Source organism: Littorina saxatilis, linkage group LG2 (genome assembly GCF_037325665.1).
Source record: "Littorina saxatilis isolate snail1 linkage group LG2, US_GU_Lsax_2.0, whole genome shotgun sequence".
Classification (NCBI taxonomy): Eukaryota; Metazoa; Mollusca; class Gastropoda; order Littorinimorpha; family Littorinidae; genus Littorina; species Littorina saxatilis.
In genome coordinates, this window is record NC_090246.1 from 85,683,368 (window position 1) to 85,707,250 (window position 23,883).

General features: G+C 46.2%; 1 protein-coding gene across 1 annotated transcript in view; it reads right to left on the reverse strand.

Annotated features, from left to right (window-relative positions):
* The window catches only part of LOC138954602 (DNA-dependent protein kinase catalytic subunit-like), a 177,750-nt gene that overhangs the window by 129,995 nt on the left and 23,872 nt on the right, over positions 1-23,883 (reverse strand). Inside the window, exons 14-27 of the mRNA XM_070326407.1 lie at positions 14,754-14,922; positions 14,331-14,494; positions 13,281-13,412; positions 11,834-11,970; positions 10,609-10,692; positions 8,984-9,059; positions 8,308-8,427; positions 6,774-6,899; positions 6,341-6,497; positions 4,976-5,094; positions 4,460-4,652; positions 2,607-2,818; positions 1,987-2,144; positions 1,143-1,671 (exon numbers count right to left, since the gene is read on the reverse strand). Of these exons, the coding sequence (XP_070182508.1) occupies positions 1,143-1,671; positions 1,987-2,144; positions 2,607-2,818; positions 4,460-4,652; positions 4,976-5,094; positions 6,341-6,497; positions 6,774-6,899; positions 8,308-8,427; positions 8,984-9,059; positions 10,609-10,692; positions 11,834-11,970; positions 13,281-13,412; positions 14,331-14,494; positions 14,754-14,922 (2,376 nt within the window). The remainder of the gene's footprint in view (positions 1-1,142; positions 1,672-1,986; positions 2,145-2,606; positions 2,819-4,459; positions 4,653-4,975; positions 5,095-6,340; positions 6,498-6,773; positions 6,900-8,307; positions 8,428-8,983; positions 9,060-10,608; positions 10,693-11,833; positions 11,971-13,280; positions 13,413-14,330; positions 14,495-14,753; positions 14,923-23,883) is intronic.

Consider the following 23,883-nt stretch of genomic DNA (forward strand, 5'->3'; position numbering starts at 1 on the left):
AAAAGAAAAAACTCCACATGAGCAAATCTGAAGGCTTAAAGCAGCAGCCACAAGAACAAAGCAAATAAGTTTTTTTCTTCAACTTTTTTCTTTCATTCTAAATAAGCAGGGGATATTCTTTGTTAAAAGTCAACTTACTCCGTCAGCAAATCAAGGGTGATCTCAGGACTAAAAAAACAAGTCGCGTAAGGCGAAATTACTACATTTAGTCAAGCTGTGGAACTCACAGAAGGAAACTGAACGCACTGCATTTTTTCACAATGACCGTATTCCGCCGCTCGTGCAAAACGCAGTGAAACTGACGAGCCTGTTCAGCGCGGTAGTGGTCTCGCTGTGCTGTATAGCACGCTTTTCTGTACCTCTCTTTGCACACACACACACACACACACATAGTGCACGCGCACACAAGCATTTCGCCAAATACCGTACTTTCGTTTGCCTGGTTGTTTTGATTGATTGACACGATCTGATTATATTTTTTTCGACGGCGGCTAATATAGTGACGCGGCCTATACGTGGCTCATCCCAATTTTTTTTTTAAAAGTCGGGGGTGCGGCTTATAAAACAGTGCGTCTTGTAATCCGTCAAATACTGTAGTCAAAACTTGACTAAATGTAAAAAGATGGGAAAAAAACGTACCAAGCAGGCCGAGAACAAAACGTAAGCAAAGAAAAGCTTCAACACAAGCTGGAAGACCCCCACTTCATTTTGTGAATCTGGTGGCAGTCATGTGAAATTCCTTTTTCACATGAAATCAGGCATGCACCTTTGTGTCACACGTTCAAGTGAGTTAGAATCCTCACCTTTACAGCCTGCATCTGAATGAACACAGTAGTATTGAATGCTGGAACCAACGCTGCAATATTTTCGCATTTGTTGTTCATACAATAATGCACTCAGCAGATACTTTACTCAGAGTGATATGAATGAAATAATGTGTCGCGAATAGATAAGAAACGTTAACATCCAAGACAGAAGAGGAGCAAAAAAAAAAAATGTATTAAAAAAAAACCCAACGAAACAAAGAAAGACAGACAGAAAGAAAGAATATACACAGATCTAAAGCCAGACTTCTATAAAACTCCTTCTTCAAAGTTCAGATTGTTGTTAACACTGCAGAAATTCCCAAAACAGTCTCCTACCTGGAAATAATCCACAGGAGCCTTGATACCCTGAATCAGCGGGGCAAGCTGGTATACCAGCTTCATGCAGGTGTGACGACATTCTGTCTGCGGTCTCCCACACTGCCGCGTCAACCATCGCACAGCAATATCCAGCGTTCGCTTGCTCCATTCCAAAGGCTCACTGCGAACGTTGGAGGGCTTACGCAACAGATCAGCTCTCAGGCGAATAATTCGCTCAAGATGCTCCAGCGCTTTCTTGCACAGGTCTTGGGTACCCAGAGATTTTTCGTCCGCGTGTGCCAATGAGAGGCTCTCCACAAAGTGCACCAGAATCTGGAAAGTGAAGCGATCGACCAGCGAGTTCTCTTCTCGCAGGACGGTGTAGATGCTGTTGAAAGCCAGGGCGGCACCCAGCCGTTTGAAGGCGCTAGGGTGGAGAGCGTAGCTGAACATTCTCTTCAGGACGGACTTGACGTTGGTCGGGTTTTTCTCCATGATCTTCCTGGAAGTCTGCTTGATAGACCATGACAGGAACTCGCGAAGACATCTGTAAAGGGCAAGGTCAATTATCTAACAGACCAACCAATCCCAACCATCACCCATTCACTCCTTGCTCCAGTCCCACTTTCAAAAGAAATTATTTACTGTAGTTTGGACAACACAAACAGCACAGACTTGACAAACACATCACCATGCTTGTATGTGTGCCAGTTGACACTGCAGAATTTATTTTATTTTCAAAATACCTGAAAAAATAAGGTTTTACATGCCAGAACTATGTATAAAATGAAATTGGTGATTGAATATTTCAGTGCTTCTCTTAGTAAAACCCATACCAAAACTAAAAAGAGAAAAAAGAAACCTGGCGGAAAAGTCACGCAGCATGGTGTCTTCCTGTTGAATCAGAGCGTCAAAGATGGAGTCTAGCATCGCCATGGTTTCCCCGCTCTCCCCCATCTTGTTGCCCGTCAGCCAGTGGACCAGCTGCATGATAAGCGGCTCGAACAGCTGACGACACACCTGGTGGTAGGTAGGAACAAATAAATTGATGGAATGTTTACATCCTCAAAGTTGTAAAATGGATGCAAAAACCTCTCGTTTTCTATTGCTCATATGCTCCAGACCTACATCAGTAGAAATGACATAACATAAGAAATATGCAAGCTATTAAAACAAAATAACCTGTTCTGGGTAGATAAATGATTTGGCTTTCTTCTCGTATGTAAAAGTTGCTAAATTGTGCCTATTCTGAATTTTTGTCGATTTTTTGGTTTGGTACCTGACATTTTTGTCAGGTCGATTTTGAGGGTACCCTTACTTTGACGACAGTCAATATACACCTATAACAAAAATCATTGATCCAAAAAGAGTGCCAGATAACCAAGTGGAGGACCTTAAATTTGAATGAAATGACGTGGGAATGAATGTTTTTGTTGGGGTACAAAAATGGGTGCAATAATTTGTTGGCAGAGTTTAGCACACCTGCTCCACATCACAAGCCAGGGACAGAAGCGCAGGGAAGAGTTTGCGATACAGGCGATCCATGGGGTGACGTTTCTGCTGCTCCCCGGGCTGTTGGGCGCTGCGACCCAGCGTGTAGAGGGTCAGAGAGTGGAGCAGCTCGCAGGCGGCCACTTTGGTCTGGCGGTCGCTCGACTGGACGGCTAGCTCCACAACGCGAGGCAAGAAAGGGTCTGTTGAGTCAGCAAATGAAATAAATGTTTTAGTTTCTGTACAGGGATATTTTTGTTGCGGAGCTAGTCGTCCAATCGAGTGACTGACAGACCGGCTAGCTCTACAACGCGAGGCAAGAAAGGGTCTGCTTAGTGAGCAAATGAAATAAATGTTTTACCTTCTGTATGAAAATCCCAACAGTGCAAATGTGGACACAAATTTAATGCATGTTATTTTTTGCACACAGAAGGATTTTACTGCACACCTGTGAAATACTAAAGTAGACTTGAAGATCAGACAGATTGATGTAGTCCTGTGAGGTTACCCTCATTGACATTTGGGCCGTTTTCTCACTGGGGAAAGAGCTGCCATACAGTACGGCGCTTCCCATTTTGGTTATCTTTTTCCTGCATGCACATATGTGACCCTCCACCACGAAATGAGTCGCATGTCATCTCGCGCGGTTCTGCGCTAGGCTGAATAAAAGTCCGGGGAGTGTCTGGTAACAGTGTGAGGGTCACCTTAATCACAGGCTTATGACTCAAACAGTTTTCGCTCTTTTCTAAAACGGTTTTCACCACTGGATAAATCATAACAAGAAGGGCAAAGCCCATACGACTCACATGCTTTACACATTTTTCCTACCAAAATACATGTGACCTTGACCCAAGGTCAAGGTCATCCAAGGTCATGCAACACAAAGCTGTTAATTCAAGACATAGGAAGTACAATGGTGCTTATTGGCTCTTTCTACCATGAGATATGGTAACTTTTAGTGGTTCACTACCTTATTTTGGTCACATTTCATAAGGGTCAAAGTGACCTTGACCTTGATCATATGTGACCAAATGTGTCTCATGATGAAAGCATAACATGTGCCCCACATAATTTTTAAGTTTGAAACAGTTATCTTCCATAGTTCAGGGTCAAGGTCACTTCAAAATATGTATACAATCCAACTTTGAAGAGCTCCTGTGACCTTGACCTTGAAGCAAGGTAAACCAAACTGGTATCAAAAGATGGGGCTTACTTTGCTCTATATATCATATATAGGTGAGGTATTGAATCTCAAAAACTTCAGAGAAAATGGGAAAAATGTGAAAAATAGCTGTTTTTTAGGCAACATTTATGGCCCCTGCGACCTTGACCTTGAAGCAAGGTCAAGATGCTATGTATGTTTTTTGGGGCCTTGTCATCATACACCATCTTGCCAAATTTGGTACTGATAGACTGAATAGTGTCCAAGAAATATCCAACGTTAAAGTTTTCCGGACGTCCGGACGGACGGACGGACAGACGACTCGGGTGAGTACATAGACTCACTTTTGCTTCGCATGTGAGTCAAAAAATTCTTTAGAAAAATGTAAAAATATGAAAATCATGCAAAGGTGACATGCGACTCATTCCGTGGTGGAGGGTCACATATTGTGCGCGTGTGTGCACACGGAGGTGTTCAAACACTAGGCAGAGTCTGCACAAAGTTGACTCTGGGAAATGAATCTCTCGCCGAACGTTGGGATCAAACCCACACTGATAACGACAACTGGTTTTGAAGCCAGTGGCGCTACTGACTGAGCTATTTTCCCATCCCCAGCTACCCAGGTTCGTGCGTGTTTAGGTGTAATCAGCCACCTGCACTAATGAAAGGCCGCACTACACACCAAAGTAAATGATGGGCTTCATGTCAAAGAAGGGCATGTCGAAACGAAGGTGCTGGTTGTTGTCCCACGCAATGGCTCGACGGCTGATCTCCTCCTCGCTCCCCGCTAACAGGGCGTGGTTCACGCTGCCCCCTAGTGACCCGAGGTACGTCACTATGCGCTGCTTCACCACAGACAGTTGGCTCTCGTAGCTCTGAGACACAGTCAATAAATATATATACAGGTATAGGTCATTTTCAAACGAAAACACAGAAGGGGGATAAGGCAAGAGCAGGTCTGACCTGGGAGATCGGAAAAATCTCCACCCTTCACCCACCAGACGCGGCTGGAATTCGAACACTCTGCATAGGAGGCCGGCGTCTTATTCACTAGGCCATTGCGCCCATCATCAACTTGACCAAATTCCAGCTTCAGACACAGCTATACGCATCTACGTTCTAAATCCACTAGTCTCACAAACATCCATCCTTTACCTCTCACTCACTTCATCCCTAACATTCATCACTTGTCTGTTACCTTGTCTGCTTCAGCTGGTTTTTGGTTCCGTACGAGTCTAACCGGCAGTTTTTTCTTGCGTCGGCTTGACCTTGACCCCGACACCTTCACCACAGAGTCTACGCTGACTTCTTCGGCACCTGTTTCATCATGATCATTACAGTCATCAGACTTAACTTCAAATGTTTGCAAAGGCCTTTTACTGCTACAATACATATGAGATAAACATTTTCGATGATGGAAAAATCAATTCTCTGACCGCTGTATATTGCCCTTTGAAGTGCAGCAAGATGATTGCCTCCCCTGGAGACCATTTTCTCTGATTTGGTCTGATCGTTATACCTTGCATGTTATGATTTTTTATTTACGCTTTTAACTAAATTCTTCTGACAATCAAGGGGTTAAGCACTTTTAGCCGAGGCAGAAATGTCTGTGTACGTTCGTGCATGTGTGAAAACAAAAACAAAACAAAAATAAGTAAATAGGTAAAACCTCAGTAGAACTTCCAAAGTTGGGTATAAATGCCTCACATGTCAAAAATGGGGAGCCCAATACAGTATTCTAATTAAGATAAGAAACAAAGGGATGCAAGCACGCTAAATATACACAACAACAAGAGTAAGTCAGAGTTATTCGGAACCAGTCTCCTGGCACCTGAGAGAATAACAAGTATTGAAATGAACAAACAACTTCCATCCTAATATTAGATTAGATTCCATCTTAGGCTACAATGTTATAAACAGTGTCAGTATTATCAGTACAGCTTTGCACATTTTGACTACAATGTTATAAACAGCGTCATTATTATCAGTACAGCTTTGCAGATTTTGACAACGTTATAAACAGCGTCATTATTATCAGTAAAGCTTTGCAGATTTTGACTACAATGTTATAAACAGCGTCATTATTATCAATACAGCTTTGCAGATTTTGCAGACTCAACACTGCCAAGAGCACAAACTAAATAGACGATGTTCGGGAATAACTCTGTCGGGCTTGTATGGGTTGTGAAAGAGTGAATGCTCTTGCTTTTAGTGAGTGAAACATTCCCATGTGACATTATAGGCCAGTCACTAGCGAGGGGCGTGTCAGAAACATGTGGGAGCATGTGTAGAAAGCTTGCCTCACTAAAAGAAAATAGTATTGGAGAAGCGAATTCTGGCTAGAGATGGTGGACCTGAATGAGAAACTGTGGGCCCAGTTGAGTCCCTGCAGCGACCTGCAGACTTGATCACATCAACAACCTTGACAGTCTAGCATGGTGACGGGAGAGCAGAAGAAGAAGAGGAAGAAAGAATATTCACTCTTTCACAACCAATACAAACCGGACAAAGTTACATCCGGAATTCGTCTATTTGAACAGGAGACTTTCTGACATCCAGTTACCTTTGTCTGAAGTCTTGAGGTAGGTGTCGAGGCAGGGCAGGATGTCGGCATAGTGCTGAGATATCACATCCGCAGGTAGAGACTCAGACCACCACTCCAGCGCCTCCAGTCCTACCTGGGCTAACGGCAGGTAACTCACGCCCATACTGAACGTCACCTGTAACAATAGAATACAGGTGTAAACAGACTGTGATGATAAGTGCTGTTGAATACACCTGGCTGATCAAACTCTGTCAAATGTACTGGGCTGAATCAGCTTGAAAAAATTTGATTTTAATTTACACCAGTCAGGATTGAAAGTGTCCAGATTATGGTTTATACATCATCATCATCATCATCATCATCATCATCATCATCATCATCACCACCATTGTCATCATCATCATCATCATCCATAAAACAGCATGACTATGCCAAATGAACCTTGACACACCTGAATGGCGGGCACAATGTGCTTCATCTGCTGAGCGACGATCTCTTTGGGCAAGGCCAGGATGAGGGTCAGACACGACGCCAGCAGGTCATCACGGTACTGCTTCATTCTCACCAGCACCTGAAACACAAGTCAAACCCAAATAAACCCTTATTCCCCCATTACGCTCTGTGCCGCCTGCTCCAGCTCCCAAATGCAGATCCCCGAAACACTCCATTATACCCATGACACATAAATGTTTCCATTTCTACTGGCTTCCTGCAATGTTTGAGCATTAATAATTTCGGAAAAATTGTAGTTGAAATTGACAGTGTTACTTTCTGTGCCATGGGGGCAAATGTGCACAAAATAAGCAAATCCATCTGCAAGTGTCATTTACAATGACCAATCAGAGCTCTCAATAAAGCTTGGACAATTTGGTTAGATTTTATATTCAGCAAAGTAAAAAGTTTATCTCAATATTTTCTCTCTTACTGAATAAATGGTATAAGGTATACCGTATTTGACGGATTACAAGACGCACCATTTTATAAGCCGCACCCCCGACTTTTAACAAAAAAATTGGGACGAGCCACGTACAGGCCGCGTCACTAGATTAGCCGCCGTCGAAAAAAATATAATCAGATCGTGTCAATCAATCAAAACAACCAGGCAAACAATAGTACGGTATTTGGCGAAATCGGCTCCGAGAATAAACAAGTGAAACAAAGACGAAAAGTGAAAAAGTTTGAAGAAAAATATCACACACACAATTTGTAACCAACACACACATGTAGTCCCGCCTGGAATAAGCTTTTTCGCACATTTCGAGCAGACGAAAACACAACATGGCGGCTCTCGCTCCTCCAACTATCGCGAGACACAAAAAAACGAAATCTCACGCGCGCGAGATCCTGATACATCCGGTGTACGCTATCTTGTCACGACGACTTGTTGACAAACGAAGATTCGCGAAAGAAAGAGAAAAGCGCCGAGTCTTGAGTAGAGAGCCAGCTAAATGTCCCAACATTGCAGGTGGCCTGTCAGGACAGGTATATTTGTTCAAGGATTTCATAATTTCATTTCATTTACTTTATTATCCCAATGCTGGGAAATTCGGGTTGCTTCCTCCCAGTGGAAAGCCAGCAGCAACAAGAGTCGCGCTACCCAGGTGTGTGCGTGTTTAGGTGTAATCAGCCACCTGCATTTATGGCAGAATGACCAAGGTCTTTTACGTGCTTCTGTGGTGACACAGGGGTGGGACATGGATACCGTCTATGAGCCTGCACATAAAGTTGGATTCCAACCAGTGATCCTAGGATCCTGGTACCAACTGAACTACCCGGCCCCCCAGGTATCATCATACCTGCAATGAAAGGACACCACCTGGACCAGCTAAGTGTCCCTACATTGAAGGTGGCCTGTCAGGACAGGTATATTTTGTTCAAGGATATGTAAAAGGTACAGCAGAAGGTGACATTTCTTGGGAGGCGACCTGTCATGGAAGGAGCTCGCACAGCAGGTTCCACTGTACCTGCTAGTCATCAGAACTGACCTCCTTTGAGAACTTTGTGACGAGGAGAAAGGTGATGGCTTTCTGCGTGCTGCTCTCCCCTCCCTCCTCCTCCTCCACCTCCATTGGTTCTGATCCACTGACTTCTCCACACACACACCCCTGCACACAAACACACAACAGGGTCATCTTCAATCCACCTCCATTGGTTCTGATCCACTGGTTTCTCCACACACACACCCCTGCACACAAACACACAACAGGGTCATCTTCAATCCACCGACATTGGTTATGATCCACTGGTTTCTCCACACACACACCCCTGCACACAAACACACAACAGGGTCATCTTCAATCCACCTCCATTGGTTCTGATCCACTGGTTTCTCCACACACACACCCCTGCACACAAACACACAACAGGGTCATCTTCAATCCACCGACATTGGTTATGATCCACTGGTTTCTCCACACACACACCCCTGCACACAAACACACAACAGGGTCATCTTCAATCCACCTCCATTGGTTCTGATCCACTGGTTTCTCCACACAAACAGCCCTGCACACAAACACACAACAGGGTCATCGTCAACTTTAGCCTTGTACATTCAAAGCTCACAATGAAGCGTAATTTCTGAGTTATAACTGAAGTCACTTTCATCAATGCAAAGATTGACTCAGGGACTTGTGTTTGAATAAAAGAGGGTTTGTTTACCTGGAAGTAGTTGAGCTTGTTGGCTATCTTCAAGTTGACAGCCAGAAGCTTGTAGAAGCCGCTCACAAGAGGGAACCTTAACAATAAACATTGAACAAGTTAAATAATAATGGCACTGAAACAAAGCCTGGATCCTTTTAAAACGTGCTTCAAACTGACAGGCAACAACACTAAACACAATATTAACCTAAAAGTAAACTTAAGATTTACATTTTGGGTATTGGTACGCTTTGATTTTTTTCAGTGCTTAGACTAAAATGAAACCTGACAAACTGTTAAAAAAATTGTCCAAATTAAAACTGAAAGATTTTTGATAAAATCTGAAGTTTACGACAAAATCATGTTTATCTACCTTAAAATTCCACATTGGTCTTATCAACATTGCTGAGGCACACCTAGGAACCCCTGTTTTGCATTTAGAGTATTCTCAAACAAACTTGGTGTATTTTCAGAAAAATGAGCGTACTCCACACAGCATTTGAACATCCATGATTAAAACATGCTTCACTTGCGTCAGTCACACCGTTAATAAAGTTTACCTATACATTTAAAACAAATTCTTTTTTATATTTAGTTAAGTTTTGACTAAATATTTTAACATCGAGGGGGAATCGAAACGAGGGTCGTGGTGTATGTGTGTGTGTGTGTGTGTGCGTGCGTGCGTGTAGAGCGATTCAGACCAAACTACTGGGCCGATCTTTATGAAATTTTACATGAGAGTTGCTGGGATTGATATCCCCGAACGTTTTTCTCCTTTTTTCGATAAATGTCTTTGATGACGTCATATCCGGCTTTTCGTGAAAGTTGAGGCGGCACTGTCACGCCCTCATTTTTCAACCAAATTGGTTGAAATTTTGGTCAAGTAATCTTCGACGAAGCCCGGACTTCGGTATTGCATTTCAGCTTGGTGGCTTAAAAATTAATTAATGACTTTGGTCATTAAAAATCTGAAAATTGTAAAAAAAAATAAAAATTTATAAAACGATTCAAATTTACGTTTATCTTATTCTCCATCATTTGCTGATTCCAAAAACATATAAATATGTTATATTCGGATTAAAAACAAGCTCTGAAAATTAAATATATAAAAATTATTATCAAAATTAAATTGTCCAAATCAATTTAAAAACACTTTCATCTTATTCCTTGTCGGTTCCTGATTCCAAAAACATATAGATATGATATGTTTGGATTAAAAACACGCTCAGAAAGTTAAAACAAAGAGAGGTACAGAAAAGCGTGCTATCCTTCTTAGCGCAACTACTACCCCGCTCTTCTTGTCAATTTCACTGCCTTTGCCATGAGCGATGGACTGACGATGCTACGAGTCAGTTTCATTCTGTGAGTTCGACAGCTACTTGACTAAATATTGTATTTTCGCCTTACGCGACTTGTTCAATGTTTACTAACAAAAACTGTAATCATGTGTCAAAATACTGAATCGGCTTCGGGATGGGCTTGTGAAGAAAAGTAGTCTAGGAATTGTTCTCGTCGTATTTTTCCCCACTGACCGTACTGATCGTATTCTCGACAATCATGTGTACAAAACACGGCAAAATCGTATGGGTTCCCAGGTCTGCTGAGGGCATTTATGCAATACTTATGAGAGAAAGAAAGCGACTCACAGTGTGGACTGTACGATGATGGTGTGGGTGAAGGTCAACACCCATTTCTCAAAAAACTCAAACTGTTTCGTCACCAGCAGGTCCCTGTCAACACAAACACAGACCAAAATTATATCTACTACTTCTAATACTTTAATTTAACTCATTGTCTCCCAGGTACGGATATATCCGTACCCACTCATATGGCGCTATCTGACCAGGTACGGATATATCCGCTCAGACTGTTTGCTTCAGTCGCTTCCTGTAACGTCCATCTAACGTCTGCATTCCAGCGTGTTGATACACAGTTACTACACAGTTACTACAATTCTGAGTGACATGCTGCAGCACAGCTGGTCTCGGCTAAAAAAAACTTGGTCCACATAGGTGGGGTAGAAAGTGTTGAAGGCACACTCCTTTTATGAAAACACACAGTCTCAGATCTGGTCAGGTTTTTACACGGGACAAGACCATCCTTTACCACTTGGTCACATACCAAAAAGTCAACACCCTGACTGCTTCCTGAGTTGAAACTCTTTGATGGATTCAATTCTGAAAATGCCACAAGTGGCTTTTATGAATTTTATTCATCCAAAAATAATCCCACTGTGCAATAAGAACACTCAGGCTGTTGAACTTGGGATGTGAACAAGTGAAGGAATGGTCAGAACAAAATTCACAACCCAAAGTGTGATTTTTCTGCTTGTGAACGTACTTTCTTTCTTTATTTGGTGTTTAACGTCGTTTTCAACCACAAAGGTTATATCGCGACGGGGAAAGGGGGGCAGATGGGATAGAGCCACTTGTTAATTGTTTCTTGTTCACAAAAGCACTAATCAAAAAATTGCTCCAGGGGCTTGCAACGTAGTACAATATATGACCTTACTGGGATAATGCAAGTTTCCAGTACAAAGGACTAAACATTTCTTACATACTGCTTGACTAAAATCTTTACAAACATTGACTATATTCTATACAAGAAACACTTAACAAGGGTAAAAGGAGAAACAGAATCCGTTAGTCGCCTCTTACGACATGCTGGGGAGCATCGGGTAAATTCTTCCCCCTAACCCGCGGGGGGTGCTTGTGAACGTAACAAAATGTGTACATCCTTTGGACATAACTGAATTTATTACCGCACACTTCTGCTGACAACCCTAAACAAAATTGGTATGCTTTTCTAACAAACGGACGATGAAGACTGTCCTCCCATCGATCAGTGACATAAAATAAATTGCTTGCTTACTGACAAAAGTCGACGAGATTGATGAAGATCTGAAAATCCATGGGACGGTTGGCTTCAACGCCTTTGATAGGGTCAGCAGAAAGAGAGTCTTTGTCGCCGCTACCCCCTGCCGCGTCTGCTGTGCTTGCCTCATCCTCCTGTATTTTGTCAACGGAGATCACAACAGTTTTTGAAAAATATTCATAAGGCATTTAAAAAATATTCATAAGGCATTCAGAGGCCTAGAAAAAATGCGTCAAAGAGCAATATGTCTGTGTACCCACGACCTCCCGGCCATCAGGGTCATGTGGGTTTTTCGGGCTACGGTCGGCTCCTACCCAGATTGGAAGTGTTATGGTTCCTATGGGAAGGCTGGGATCACACACTGCCGAGTGTCATTCACTTAACGAAAGCGACTTTGAGGGTGCTCAGGTTCTGTATACCTGACCAACACCACAGGTGCGGCAGTTCTCGGGCCTGGTTGATGCCAGGATATATTATGACAGTAAGCGTAGAGTGCTGCCGTGTCACGTAGTCTCAAACCGAATTGGAAATCCAAAGCATCATCATTATAATCATCCTCATCTCATTAATCATCCAAAATATAAATTGTCCTTGCTCTTGTGGCCCTTCATGCCCGGAGCTCTCAAGGTGACCTTGGTCTCAGTGTTCCTGTTCGATCCTTCCCTGAATAGTAGTTCTGCTGTCAGTCTTCAACGTGTGACGTTCTGGGGGGTCGACGGAGGGACGTGGTGGCGGTCTGCTCTCTGGAGGGGACGCTCACTCAGTCTGGCTCCGCGACTTAAAAGTCAATGCCGTTAGTAGGGGGCATAGTAGGTAGTGGGCTGCGTCCGTTAGCTCGGGACAGACCCACTACTGAACACCGTCGAAGTGACTCAGCAGAAGTGCAGTGTCATCTTCCGAGGGTAGCCTACCGCAGCAACCCGACATCCCTCCCTGGAGCGTCTGTAAAATCGACAAGTCTGGCAGCGGAACGAAATTCAGAGGTGGTTGGAGCAGTGAGTGCAGGGACGGGGCGGTGTGAGAGCACAACGGGACAAGAAACAGGTGTAAAGATGAAAAAAATAAAATAAAAAATAAAAAAGTATGTCTGTGTACTGGCTTTTGCATGTCTGAACAACCTCTTGTACAAGAGCTGTTTTCTTTGCCAGAGACACACTAATTAGAAAAAAGCAGCTGTGTAGGATTTCTTAAGAAGCGACACACTTTAGTACTGTTTTCAAAACTGTATTTGATGGAACATTTCTCTGATCTTGACGTATCTGCTCAAATGGCCAGAAAAGTTATGCACCACGGTTTCCCCACTGAGAAATGTTGTCCCACAATCCTGCCCAGTGATGGCAATGTTTATGCATTTTGCTTACGCCAAATGGCATCCTTGGTCAGAACATATTATGTACAGCAGAAACACAACCATGATACATCATCACTTATGGCGAAATGTTACCTCTCCCTCCTTTGATATTGCAGTGAAGTCCAGCTTCCCAATAACTCTCAGAATGGCCGCCATCAATTCGTCGTACACAGCCCTTGTCAGCTGATCACGCTCTGCCAGCCCTATCCCTTCTTGAGCCAGGTCCTGGGCAAAAATAAACAAAGTGACATAAATTAGTTTTAATCAATGCAAGAAAATGACATCAAAGCCAATTTTAACAAAAATTTGATTCTCATGTTGTGTCTTGTATGAAATATCTACCATTGTAGGGGGCTTTGAAAATGAATGGCAATTTGGAAGTTGGAGCGTTTGTTCTAATTGACTGTGCAAGCTGACTGCAGAATTCCTTTTGCTCACTTAGATCATACAGTGGAACCTGCGATGAAAGGGCACCCTTGAGACCAGCCAATAGTGTCTCTTCACTGGAGTCAGCCTGTCATGACAGGTATATATGTTGGTTAACAATGACAGACCAGCCAAAAGTGTCTCTTCACTGGAGTCAGCCTGTCATGACAGGTATATATGTTGGTTAACAATGACAGACACAGACAAAAGTGCAAGTGTCCTTTATTGTGCCCATGCATGCATGGGGGTGCTCTGACACCGAGGAAATTTTGCACAAAGTTGACTCTGAGAAATAAATCTCACGCCAAACATAGGGGTCAATTCCGCGCCGATAGCGATAGACTTGTTTCCAGCGCTATCTCACCAACCCTTGGCTCACGTTTATTTTTTATTTATATGAAGTCTTATATCGCGCGGGTATCTCCAGACTCGGACTCAAGGCGCAGGGATCTATTTATGCCGTGTGAGATGGCATTTTATACACAATACATCACGCATTCACATCGACCAGCAGATCGCAGCCATTTCGGCGCATATCCTACTTTTCACGGCCTATTATTCCAAGTCACACAGGTATTTTGGTTGACATTTTTTATCTATGCCTATACAATTTAGCCAGGAAAGACCCTTTTGTCAATCGTGGGATCTTTAACGTGCACACCCCAATGTAGTGTACACGAAGGGACCTCGGTTTTTCGTCTCATCCGAAAGACTCACCTTGACTTTGACACTCTCAAGCAGCCCAGACCACAGTTCCAGGAAGTCCCTGTAGGTAATGCGACGGACATTCAGGTCTTCTGCATCGTTGGCCCTCTCCTCCTCTTCCTCCTCGGACTCTATGGCAACCGGGTGAGAACAGGTGCGGATGACACCTTGGTACACTAAAAACAGAAGGGTAGAACTGATTTTCACACAAGATTTTGTCAATCCACTAGTCATGCACTTCCTTTTGCTGGGTAGAATTTAAAAGTAGCTAATAACTGATTTCTCCAAATTCATAGAAATCTAACCAAATCCTGCAAGAACCTTGTTGAAAGTGTTGCTGTGTGTCTGATGCATTAGTGCCGAGTAAAAACACTTGCCTTAAAAAAAAAACTCCCCCACCCTCTCCCCACCCCTCCAAATTAATAGAAGTCTCACCAAATCCTGCGAGAACCTTGCTGAAAGTGTTGCCATGTGTCTGCAGAGCTAGCAGCAGGTGCAGAATGGTCTTGAGGCAGGTGAAGTGGTACGGTCTGTGCATCTTGGGCACGTTCTCCAGCAACACCACCAACAGCTGCTCCAGGGTCAAGGCGTACGTCTCCGACACCTGCAACAAACACCGTGCACTGAACAAACCAGCAGGAGTGAATGCCGTTACAATGAATTTATGAATGGAACAACACACTTGGTGTTTCGCTGCAGAACCAAAGATAACTTAATAAGAAAAACAAGTCGCGTAAGGCGAAAATACAATATTTAGTCAAGTAGCTGTCGAACTCACAGAATGAAACTGAACGCAATGCCATTTTTCAGCAAGACCGTATACTCGTAGCATCGTCAGTCCACCGCTCATGGCAAAGGCAGTGAAATTGACAAGAAGAGCGGGGTAGTAGTTGCGCTAAGAAGGATAGCACGCTTTTCTGTACCTCTCTTTGTTTTAACTTTCTAAGCGTGTTTTTAATCCAAACATATCATATCTATATGTTTTTGGAATCAGGAACCGACAAGGAATAAGATGAAAGTGTTTTTAAATTGATTTGGACAATTTAATTTTGATAATAATTTTTATATATTTAATTTTCAGAGCTTGTTTTTAATCCGAATATAACATATTTATATGTTTTTGGAATCAGCAAATGATGGCGAATAAGATAAACGTAAATTTGAATCGTTTTATAAATTTTTAATTTTTTTTACAATTTTCAGATTTTTAATGACCAAAGTCATTAATCGAAAATTTTTATCTAAATTTTGATTTGATTAATATACTTACCCGAATCACATAATTTGCATTGACCCACTTCGATGCTTAGGTTATGATAAAAGCTACCCCGTCTAGGTATAAGGGGAGCAACCCCAACTAAAAAAGTGACTGCACCAGCATGACTGACACCCTGGGTTACGTCCCATGTAGCCTACTACGTCATCAATGGTGCTGGTCACGTGATACCCCTTCAATCGACTAATAGCATACTAAAAATATCGAGCGGGGCAGGCGGGAGGGAATTACTTATGTGATTCGGGTAAGTATATTAATCAAATCAAAATTTAGATAAAAATTTTCGATTATAATTACATATTCTTACGCCGAATCACATAATTTAAAAATTTTAGTAATAAATTTTCATTTGATTAATATACTTACCCAACTCACATATAGCAATTAACCCATAGTTCAGTGCTGATACCGCTGTACGCGTCCCCTTAGCAACAAGGAAGACGCCTCTAAAAAAGAGTGACCGAGACCCGTAAGGGTATCCAGGCCAGCCCGTAAGGGAGGCTGCCTTCCATATGCGCGCGCATATGCCGCCATCTTGTCATTCTACACGAAGCCCAACTCACTACTTTTTTAGACCCCCATACCCCCCACAGCGGGGAGGCGGGAGGGAATAAACGATGTGAGTTGGGTAAGTATATTAATCAAATGAAAATTTATTACTAAAATTTTTAATTAAATTACATATCTTACCCAACTCACATATAGCAGATTGCTACTATAGGAGGAGGGTACTTACCAACTTAAGACCGCAGGACCTGCCCTGCAGCCACGAGAGCCGGCAAAGCCGCACTGCCATCTTGCCGCCTTGCAGCAATGTCTCTCAAATAAAAATTGATGAACACGTCCTCAGATTTCCAATAAGCCGCCGCCAGGACCTCTGATAGGCGCCCTGAGCGAAGCACGGCCACAGAAGACGCCCAAGCCCTCGCTTCGTGCGTCCTGGCTGACGTAAGAGGAAGCACCGCCCTGACCTCGCCAGACTGGCGTTGCCACCATCCATACGCTTGCTTAATGGTCAGTGAAACCCATTTAGTCAAGGTGACCTTCGAGATATCCTTCGCTCGCACAGTGTTGAGGGATATAAACAATAATTTCTGAGTTTCCGAGCGAATCGGCGAAGACCTAGACAGGTAGCTGCTTAACGCCCTGACAGGACAATTTGACAGATCGGGGTCTCCAGGAGCGAGTATATCGCTCAAGGGTGGAATACGAATGCAAGGCGAAGCCTGACCGGGCTTTTGATTTTTAGCGAGAAAATTAGACGTAAATCTCAAAGAGTAGGAGCCATCCCTCTCCAGGGAAATATCTTTAGCGAGACCAGAAAGTGCGTGCACCTCGCTACCCCTCCTAGCCGTGGCCAGCAAGACCAAAAACAGAGTTTTTCTCGTCAAATTAGGTAAACTAGCCAACCGGAGAGGCTCAAAGTCCTCCGATGCAAGGAAACGGAGAACCACAAACAGATCCCAGGCAGGGAGCTGTGATCTTGAGAGAGCTGCGTCAAGGGCAGCTCCCTTAAGCACGCTTGAAATGACGCCGTCAAGATTGATCTTGCGACCGAGCTGTCTAAGAGTGGAAGAAATCGCAGACCTTCTAACTCGCAGTGAAGAAGGAGAGACCCCCCTACTAGCCAACCAAGAGAGGTGGTTGGCTACCTCCATGGACCTTGGGGAAAGATGTTGAACCTTATTCTCAGAGCACCACTTGGCCCATGCAGCCCAATGAGAAGAGTAAACGGAGCTAGTTGAGTCTCTGTGTGCTTTCTGTACCAGTTTCAAAGTTGTGGCCGAGGCCCCGGCACGACGCAGAGCGATTCTGACAGAATCCAGCCGTGAAGCTGCAACGCTTGCGGATTCTCGTGCGGGACCCCTGACCTGGGCTGTAACAGGTCGCCCCTTCGAACGCCTAGAGGAATGGGTGGGCGCACTGCCAGCCGCAGAAGGTCCGGATACCAGTGCTGGCTGGGCCAAAGAGGAGCAACCAGCACCAGCGCTGGCTTTTCCAGATCCACTTTTCTTACTACCTTCCCTAGCAGGCAAAACGGAGGAAAAGCATACGCCTGCAGATTTGACCAATCCAGATCCAACGCGTTCACCACCCACGCCAGAGGGTCCGGGAACGGTGAGACGAAAAGGGGAAGCCTGGTGGAGAATCTCGTTGCAAACAGATCTATGCAAGGCTTGTCTACTTGAACCCAAAGGCGGTCCAACACCTGGTGGGAGAGGGTCCATTCTGAGTGCAGAACCTTGTCCCCCCGACTGAGGGCATCCGCCAAAACATTGAGCGTGCCCTTCAGGTACTTGGCTGAGAGAAGTATGTTGTGCGAGCTGCACCAAACCAACAGACGGCAAGCGCTCTCCGACAGCTTCTGCGAGCGTGTGCCCCCCTGCCGATTTATGTAAGCGGCCACAGTCGTATTGTCCGTGTGGACTTGAACATGACTGCCCCCCAGAAGCGGCAGGAAAGCCTGTAAACCCAGAGACACAGCCTCCAGCTCCAGCACGTTTATGTGCTGTGGAGCTAGGGAGAGATCCCACAGACCTGAGGCTGTCTGATCGGCCAGATGAGCACCCCAGCCTGTCATGGATGCATCTGTAACAAGAATGTTCTCCGGCGCCGGAGGAACGATCGGAACACCCTGAGAGACCCAGGGGAGCAGCCAAACACTTGTAGTGTTGTTGAACCAACTCCCCAGTCCTATGCGAACATTCCAGCCCTGAGAGGCTTGGTCCCACTGCCTCCTCAAAGCCGCCTGAAACGGCCTCTTGTGGACCCTGCCTAGAGGCACAAGGGGAGCCATCGATTCCATCTGCCCCAGTAGGGAGGACAACTCCCGGGCCGTGGACACACTCCTTCCTTTCAACGAGCGAACCAAGTTCTGAAGCTTGTCCACCCTCTTTTGAGAGGGACGGACTAACCACTCCACCGTATCGAAATCCATGCCCAGGTAAGTGAAGCGTTGGGATGGTTCTAACTCTGACTTCCCTAGATTGACTGTAAAGCCCAGCTGAGCCGCCAGGTCGAGAACCCTCGCAGTCTGAGTTCTGCACATGTACTGGTCCTGATGCAGATTCAACCAATCGTCTAAATACGCCCGTAGGCGTACCCCCTCTTGTCTGACAAGGGAGCAAAGCTGGCGAACGACCAGCGTGAAGATCCAGGGGGCCAGGGAAAGCCCGAAGGGGAGTGCCCGAAATTGAAACACTTTCTCGCCCCACAGAAAGCGCAGCCATTTCCTGTCTTGAACATGCATGAGCACATGGAAATATGCGTCGGTGAGATCCACCGACGTGGCCCAATCTCCCGGACGCAGAGCTTCCCTTACAGAGAGAGGAGTCTCCATGACAAACTTGACTACCCGTAGGTATTTGTTCAGGGTGGACAGGTCCAAAACAGGCCTCCATGCCCCTGAGGCTTTGGGCACCACGAACAGCCTGCCGTAAAAGCCGAGGGACTCTCGATCTCGAACTTCCTCTATCGCACCCTTCAGGAGTAGGGAAGCCACCTCCGCATGAACGGCTGACTTGGCTTCCGGGTCCACGGGATATCTGAAAGGCGGAGGTATCCTGGACAGAGGTGCCTTCCCCTCTGCCCAGAGGAGACGGAATCCCGAACGCACTATTCCCAAAATCCACCGGCTGGACACCAGGCGTGTCCAGGCGGCCAAGGCCCTGGAGGGGCCACCCGCCGCCACCACGGCGGGGGTTACTGGGAATAGTGGCTCGGGAGACCCTCATTGGGGGTGAGGCTTGTGCCCCGACCCCCGAGAACCCCCAAAGGAGCCTCTCTTCGGGTAAGGCGCGCCTCGCCCCCTACCCCGAAAAGAGGTGGACTGATTTTGCATCTTGCCCCCCCCAGACGAAGAAGGCTGAGCCTTACTCTGGGAGGTAGGCTTGCTCTGAACCTTCTGAAAGCCGTGGTGAGCAATCCTTGCAATAGCCAGATCCCTAGCGTCCTGGGTTTCCTTCTGCAAAGCGTCCAAAGAGGAAGTACCCAGCAGCGACCCTTCCGTAAACGGGGATACCTTAAGTCTGTCAATGGTACCCCTGTCTCGGATCTTTGAACCCGCCAAAAAGGCAGTTCTGCGGGAATGTACAGCATGCCCGTAAAGCCTGGCTGCCAAGCTCAATTGTTCCTGAGAGACCTTGGCAAGCGTCGCCAACAGAGTTGTCACATCCTCCTGGGAGGCGTCGTAACGGAACTCAAACGGGTCTAACGATGAAGCGATAGACCTAGACAAAGAGCGTTGGAGAGAACTAGAGACGGAACCCAACTCGAGCAGAGATCTACCCGTCTCCTCCAAAGCCTGAAGAGCAGACTCCGTGTAAGGGACTGATCTATCCCTGGCATACCCGTCCTCCCGCAGAGAAAGCAGTTCCGGAGTCACCGGTAGAACTGATCTCGGCAAAGCGAAAGAGTCAAGTAGAGCGACGGGACGAACCGACAGTTTAGAGCTCTTTGAGAGCGCAGAACAAGGAACGTGTTGACCCGCTTTAGCCAACCAGGGGCCCACCACCTCCGGCGCCTCCCCATGCTGTGACAACAGCGGAAAGGCATCGGACATAGCTCGACCTTTCGCAAAAACCTTCGACATCTCGACCGCCACAGAGGGGGACTCCCGGAATCGGAACGAACTTTTCGGTTCCTTAGCACTCCTGAAATCCCCTAAGGCAGAAGGAGGATGGACAAACTGAGATTTGTTCACCGCCACCTCCTCCTCGAGATATTTCGAAGCCACTCCAGCCGCCAGAGCCACCGCATCTGGCAGCTGCCGTGGCAAAAAGAATCCAGCACCTTCAGCCTGAGAGGCGGCACCGTCATCCAGGTAGCCTTCGTGCCCTTCCGTGCACTCCGGAGACTGGTCCCCGTACTGACTAACAGAGTCAAGTCCAGAGCCAGCCATACTACCACCAACTTCCTGCCCCCTGGGCGGAAGCAGATGCCCTTCAACCTGACTACGGCCAGGAAGAATAGGAACATCTGTTCGCTTGTCAGGGCTCTTCGCACCCACTGACACCCCGACTAAGCGGTGGATATCAGCCGATGTTTCAGAACTTTCACCTGGGATGAGACCCGAGGCTACTCCCTCAAGACAACGCTCACGTGGAGTGCACATACCTTGTGAAGAAGAACGGACACCGGCCGGAGACCCCACGGGAGCCTGAGAGATCCCATCCTGAGACGCATGCACGTCCGCCCTCGTAACAGTAGCAGAGGGAGGCAAACGCACACTGGCCAGCGACGACGTACCACCGACCCCTGCCGGCAGCGCACGTATCTCCGCCTTAGTTGACGAAACTTCAGCCGCTAAGGCCGAAACCTGAGAGCTTAATGTCAAAAGCAAAGAAGCAAAATCCGCAGATGCAAGCCCAGAACCTACAGGCGAGACATCCCCTACAACATGCTTAACCCCGAGCAAGGGCTTCTCCGTAGGTTTAGCAGACGAACCGGAAACTCCGGGCACGCCAACAACAACATCACTACATTTTTTGGATTCTGAACCCGAAAGAGACACGGGCGTATCGCCGTGCGTTTTAGAACTTCTAGAACTTCTAGAGCTTTTCTTAACAGGAGAGGGCGAAGCAGCTACATGTTTAGATGTTGACCTCTTCCCGTCCGCATTGTCGGCCATGATGAAAACAACTCACAAACAAATTTGGAAAAAATTTTGTAAGTCCGAAAACAAGCCAACAATGCCGCCAAAATTCAGGTAAAAAAATGGAAAGATCTCACCTCAACAGCAAATGCGAAGTCCGGTGACAAGAAGACACCAAGGGGAACACAAACCAGGTCTGGAAGACCAAGCAAGTAGGCTGAAAACACAGCCGGAGCGTACCAAACACGACCAGCTCCACTGAGCGCTGAGAGTAGAATGACAAGATGGCGGCATATGCGCGCGCATATGGAAGGCAGCCTCCCTTACGGGCTGGCCTGGATACCCTTACGGGTCTCGGTCACTCTTTTTTAGAGGCGTCTTCCTTGTTGCTAAGGGGACGCGTACAGCGGTATCAGCACTGAACTATGGGTTAATTGCTATATGTGAGTTGGGTAAGATATGTAATTTAATTGCAGATAACTCCAACCAGGCGGTGGGTAAGATCAAAAAAGTTCAAACTCACCATCAATTTCTGGAAATGCACTGGCCCGCTGCCGCCAAGGCAGGCAGGGACCTAGATCCAACGTTACAGAGCGAAGCGATGTCTCTCAGATAAAAGCTGATGAATACATCGTCTGATCACCAATAAGCTGTATTCAAAACTTCGCTCATTCTGTGGGACCGCAAGACGGCCAAGGAAGAGGCCCAAGGCAGCAATGTCTCCCTATTAAACTGATAAAGACAAAAGCCGAGCACCAGTAAGCTGTGTGCAGGACATCATCCAACCTCCCAGACCGTAAAACGGCCGAGGAGGAGGCCCAGGCCCTGGAAAAAGAGCTCGGGCTGAGCCTAGGGGAAAGATAGCCGAAAGCGACGCCAAGGCGGAGGGAAAGAGAATCCCTCGCCAAAAAACAGGCCCACTGCCAAACATCAGGGAAAGAGCCGGTGAGAAAGAAAACATCTAGCTCACTCTAAAACCCTTGCCAGGAACTGGCCCACTGCCAAAAGACAGAACGAGGACCGAGAACCAACCTAAAAGACAGTCGCAATGCCGCTCAGGCAAAAAATGCGAAAGACAGCATCAGAGAGCCCGTAAGCTGTGCTCAGCACTTCTTCCCATCTCCTGAACCATAAAAAACAGCCCAGAAAGGGGCTCAAGTCTTGAATAACCCGAGCCGAGTAGAGGGACAGACAAGCTGCCCCCCCCCCCCTTACTATTGGAAGGAAATGCCAAAAACCCTGGAAACGACTAAGCGTAAGGTTGACCGATCATAAATGAAAAGCACCAACCTTCCCCAGGACCGTAAGACAATCATGCCAAAGAAAAAGCCTTGGCATGGAGAGAGGCCCGAAAGGCCGGAGAGATAACGGTCAGCTCCAGAGAGGAGTGACCTGTTTCCTAGAAAGAGAGAGAGACGTCTGAGTACAAAAAACCAGAGTCAAACTCAAAGAAACAACTCAGAAGAGACGGTCACCAGAAGTCCACTACCAGTCCATGCAGAAGCACAGAGGGAGGTAAACAGAGGAAGAAGCGGCCTACGAAAAGTGTAAGCCGCCAGCAGAGCGGAGAACGCGGTGGCCAAAGCCTGATGTGACCGGTGACTCTAACCGAAATGACTAAGGTCAGAGTGATCACAAAGCAGTCTGCTTGTAGGTAAATGAAAGAAAATCAAAAACCCAAAACAGAAACGAGACTGGAAAGGAAAACAGAAAACTGTGAAGCTAACCAGCCTTAAGACTCCCTGAACGAGAGTCCTCAAGAAGAAGGGCCCGAAGCAAATATCGCGGCCGACCGAGCCCAGAAAATTCCTGAGTCTGGCTAAAAAACCAAACACGTCTGATACCTCAGAACCGAGAATCAGACACGGAACACAACAGGCAAGAGTCCGAAATAGATGCAAGTGGTAGAAGGGTGACCTTAACAGGCAACCCACCCCACCGGAAGTCGACCCGACTCGCCTCATGGTAGGATGAGGGAGAAGAGGAAGACACAAATTCTAGAGACACGGAGACCGTAGTCGCCCATGCCAGGCAGGAGACTATTACACGAGCTAAGGCTGAGAGCCGGAACGCCCGTAGACCCGCCATCAAAGATGCTGGGCTGAAAGCCCGCACCAAGAAACCAGGAAATTAACTAGACCTCCACCGAAAGGGGAGGGTTAGCCAATAAAGCTGAGAAAAGTGATAGGCCACAAGAATGACCCCTCACCATGCATTGCTAAAACCAATGCAAACTCAGTAAAATCTGAATGTAACTTCCGAGGCCAACTCAAGTAAACCTTAAGTTTGGACGAAACACCAGAACCAGTCCGATCGCTAGAGAAAGACAGAGTCTAAAACGGCGAAAGACCCACAAGGACCGAGTCCAAAAGAGCAAACAACAACCACCACCACCAACGGATGAAATGGCTGTTGCACCAGCCGAGGCTAAAAAACCCGGATGCCCTAATGCCGGCTGTTGTTCCCAAAAAGCACAGACTAAGACGTCTGTGAAAGGAAGAACCTCTCCGGATAAACCTGAGCTGAGGACTTAGCCTGAAAAGCTGAGTCTGCTTAGGTAGAGCCCGTTTTGCTGCTTCAAAGCTTGAAGAGCAAAAGAAGAGACCTGAAGGTCCCTACAAATCTTTATCTCCTTGGAGGCCAGGAGGCCAGGGAGGCCTTGGATGCCAGGAGACCTTAGAGGCCAGAAGGCCTAG